The sequence below is a fragment of the Branchiostoma floridae genome, chromosome 12 (genome assembly GCF_000003815.2).
Source record: "Branchiostoma floridae strain S238N-H82 chromosome 12, Bfl_VNyyK, whole genome shotgun sequence".
NCBI classification, from domain to species: domain Eukaryota; kingdom Metazoa; phylum Chordata; class Leptocardii; order Amphioxiformes; family Branchiostomatidae; genus Branchiostoma; species Branchiostoma floridae.
This window is the reverse complement of record NC_049990.1, coordinates 22,122,796-22,125,250: the sequence shown is the minus strand read 5'-3', so window position 1 is coordinate 22,125,250 and position 2,455 is coordinate 22,122,796. Positions and strand designations below refer to the sequence as shown.

At 45.3% G+C, this 2,455-nt stretch overlaps 1 protein-coding gene across 1 annotated transcript in view; it reads right to left on the bottom strand.

The window, feature by feature from the left end:
- The window catches only part of LOC118427476 (protein Wnt-11b-like), a gene marked incomplete at its 5' end in the record, with an annotated part of 10,683 nt that overhangs the window by 5,521 nt on the left and 2,707 nt on the right, over positions 1–2,455 (bottom strand). The window contains 1 exon segment of the mRNA XM_035837296.1: positions 2–229. Within this exon segment, the coding sequence (XP_035693189.1) occupies positions 2–229 (228 nt within the window).

Here is a 2,455-nt window from a genome sequence, read left to right as displayed (position 1 = left end):
TAGATCGTTCATGAAGTGTGGTGCCTTCTTGATGGACGAACAGTTCCACCTCCTGTTCCCGAACTGTTCCTGGCAGGTTTTCCTGGCGGCCTCTGCAGCGTACTCCACCGCCGGCATGACCTCCAGCGTCCGCCGGCACAACTGCGTTTGCTCCGGTACGAACCCGCTCACCTTGCGGCACGAGCTCGTCTTGTTCCACGATAAGTTCTTCCCAGCATCGGCAATAGATCTGCGGAAAGAAGAAAAGGATCAATTGTTTGTTGGTTTGTTTGTTGTTTGTTTGTTTGTTGGTCGGTTTGTTAGCTGGTTTGTTTGTTTGTTTGTTGGTTGGTTGGTTGGTTGGTTGGTTGGTTGGTTGGTTGGTTGGTTGATTGGTTGGTTGGTTGGTTGGTTGGTTGGTTGGTTGGTTGGTTGGTTGGTTGGTTGGTTGGTTGGTCGTTCAGTTGGTTGGTCGTTCAGTTGGTTGGTCGTTCAGTTGCTTGCTTGGTTGTTTGGTTTCCCTCGTCAAACGAAAATGACAGGTGTAATAGAAGACGACACTTTCTGAATTATTTCAGGACTATGAATTGATTTTAAGGATGGATGAAAACGTTGCATTGTGACTAGAGCTATGCTAGCAAATGTTATTTCAGTAACTAAACCTGATCCTTCACAAGAGAGCGCGCTTTCTTCCTTTGCCCTGGGGGTCTTCCAAATCAAGTCTAAAGCCAAGACAGAAGTGACGCCGGTACATAAGCTAGCCACGGGGCAGGCTTACTCAAGGTTACGACTTCAAATCAAAACGTTTCCTGAAGAGGAAATTTTCCGAGAGGATGGACGGGCGGTTAAGTCTTCAGATCCCACAGAGCAAGGGATACGTCTCGTCACTAAACACTTCGTGTGCGATCCTTGTATGACTGACGTTAGAAACTTTGTGACGAAGTGGGTAGTTGCCTTTGTATGACACGCTGTGTGTGAGGTCTTAATCTTTCTCCTGGTACGATTTCTACCCAACTCGCCGAGAAAATTGCAGGGGAAAGAATGAAAAGTAAGCTTAAAAACATTCTACCAACTAGTCTTAAAGTACTTTCACAAGCTATTGTTTTTGAGATATGAAAAACATACATTAGTTTGAAAATAAATGGTCTTCTTTTCTTCGTACAAGAAGTTTATGTAACGACCACCCAGTAGCCTGCAAGGCGCCAAATGCAGACATTTTCCTGACTTTTGATCGACGTGAGCGCGGCCGAAAAACTTGTCCTACTTAGCTTTTTGATGTAACCTTTGCTCCGAACACAACACGAGGCGCCATGTTGAAGTGACGGCATGCCTTGATCTGGCGAATCAAACAGGGTCTTACAAATGGGTTGACAAAAGACTAGATGTTGAAGCCACAAGAAGGAAACGCAGTACATAGCTAGCCGGAAAAAGGCTTTGGCAAAACAACATTGAGTGTGCTGTTAGAACTTGAAGTTGACGCCGTTGGCTGTAAAGCCTTAGCGTTTTTTTGTGTATCTTTCACAAACTTGTCACCAAAGCTTGCTCTCTTGATGTCCACTACAAATCTTAAAACCACATTTGGCGCGAAATTAAACTGTCTACCAATTGTAGAGAAAATGATAAATATGAATGTGTTATAATATCCACGTATTGATATGGTTGAAGAAAACGCATCCTATAACCAAGGAGGTTTGATAAAAACGCACCATATGACCAAATAGGTCTGATAAAACCTTGCTATGAGAGACAACATCGATTCTATGTTTTGGATTGCATATGAGCATCATTCTCGAAGCAGAGGTTTCCGCAAACGAAGGAAACGTAAAAATTGCGAACACTATTAGAACCCCACACGCACACACCGAAACTCTTCTACATTTTATCTATTTGATGATTCTGACGAAAGCTACATTCCAGGCTGTCCCATGGTTGATCTGCCGATGACCCCATTCTGGCTCCACTCTGTGCGAATTATGGTCCTGTTTACCGCGGGAACAAGCGAGGCTGATACGCGTTCCGCTAAAGTTGATGACCCAGAGCTACACAAACAATTCAGAAGCCGTTAATGTGTTTTTATGTTCTATAATTTGCCATACGAACAGGTGTGGAGGGAAAATGTATCCTCACAATCAAAACTTCCCATCTGAGGTATGCGTGGCTAATTATGCGTTCATCGGAAAGTGTCGCCATATTAAAGCCGTAATGCTTCGTAAACTATGTTGCTGACCGTCGTGTGTACGCATTTTTCTGCGGTGCCTATCAAAGATGTAGCCCGAAGCCGGTGCCGGAGGGTGCCCTGACCGGATGGGGGCGCTACGAGGAAGTCCCGGCGATCAGACATCCCGAGAGCATGCGAAACCCAAGTTCTCTTTCGCCCGCGGCCAGGTAAAGCCGGATGTCAAGTGCTAAATACTGAGGAAAATTCTGGGGGTAAACTGTCGGCCAACCATCCTGTCGGTCATTGAACCAACCCCTC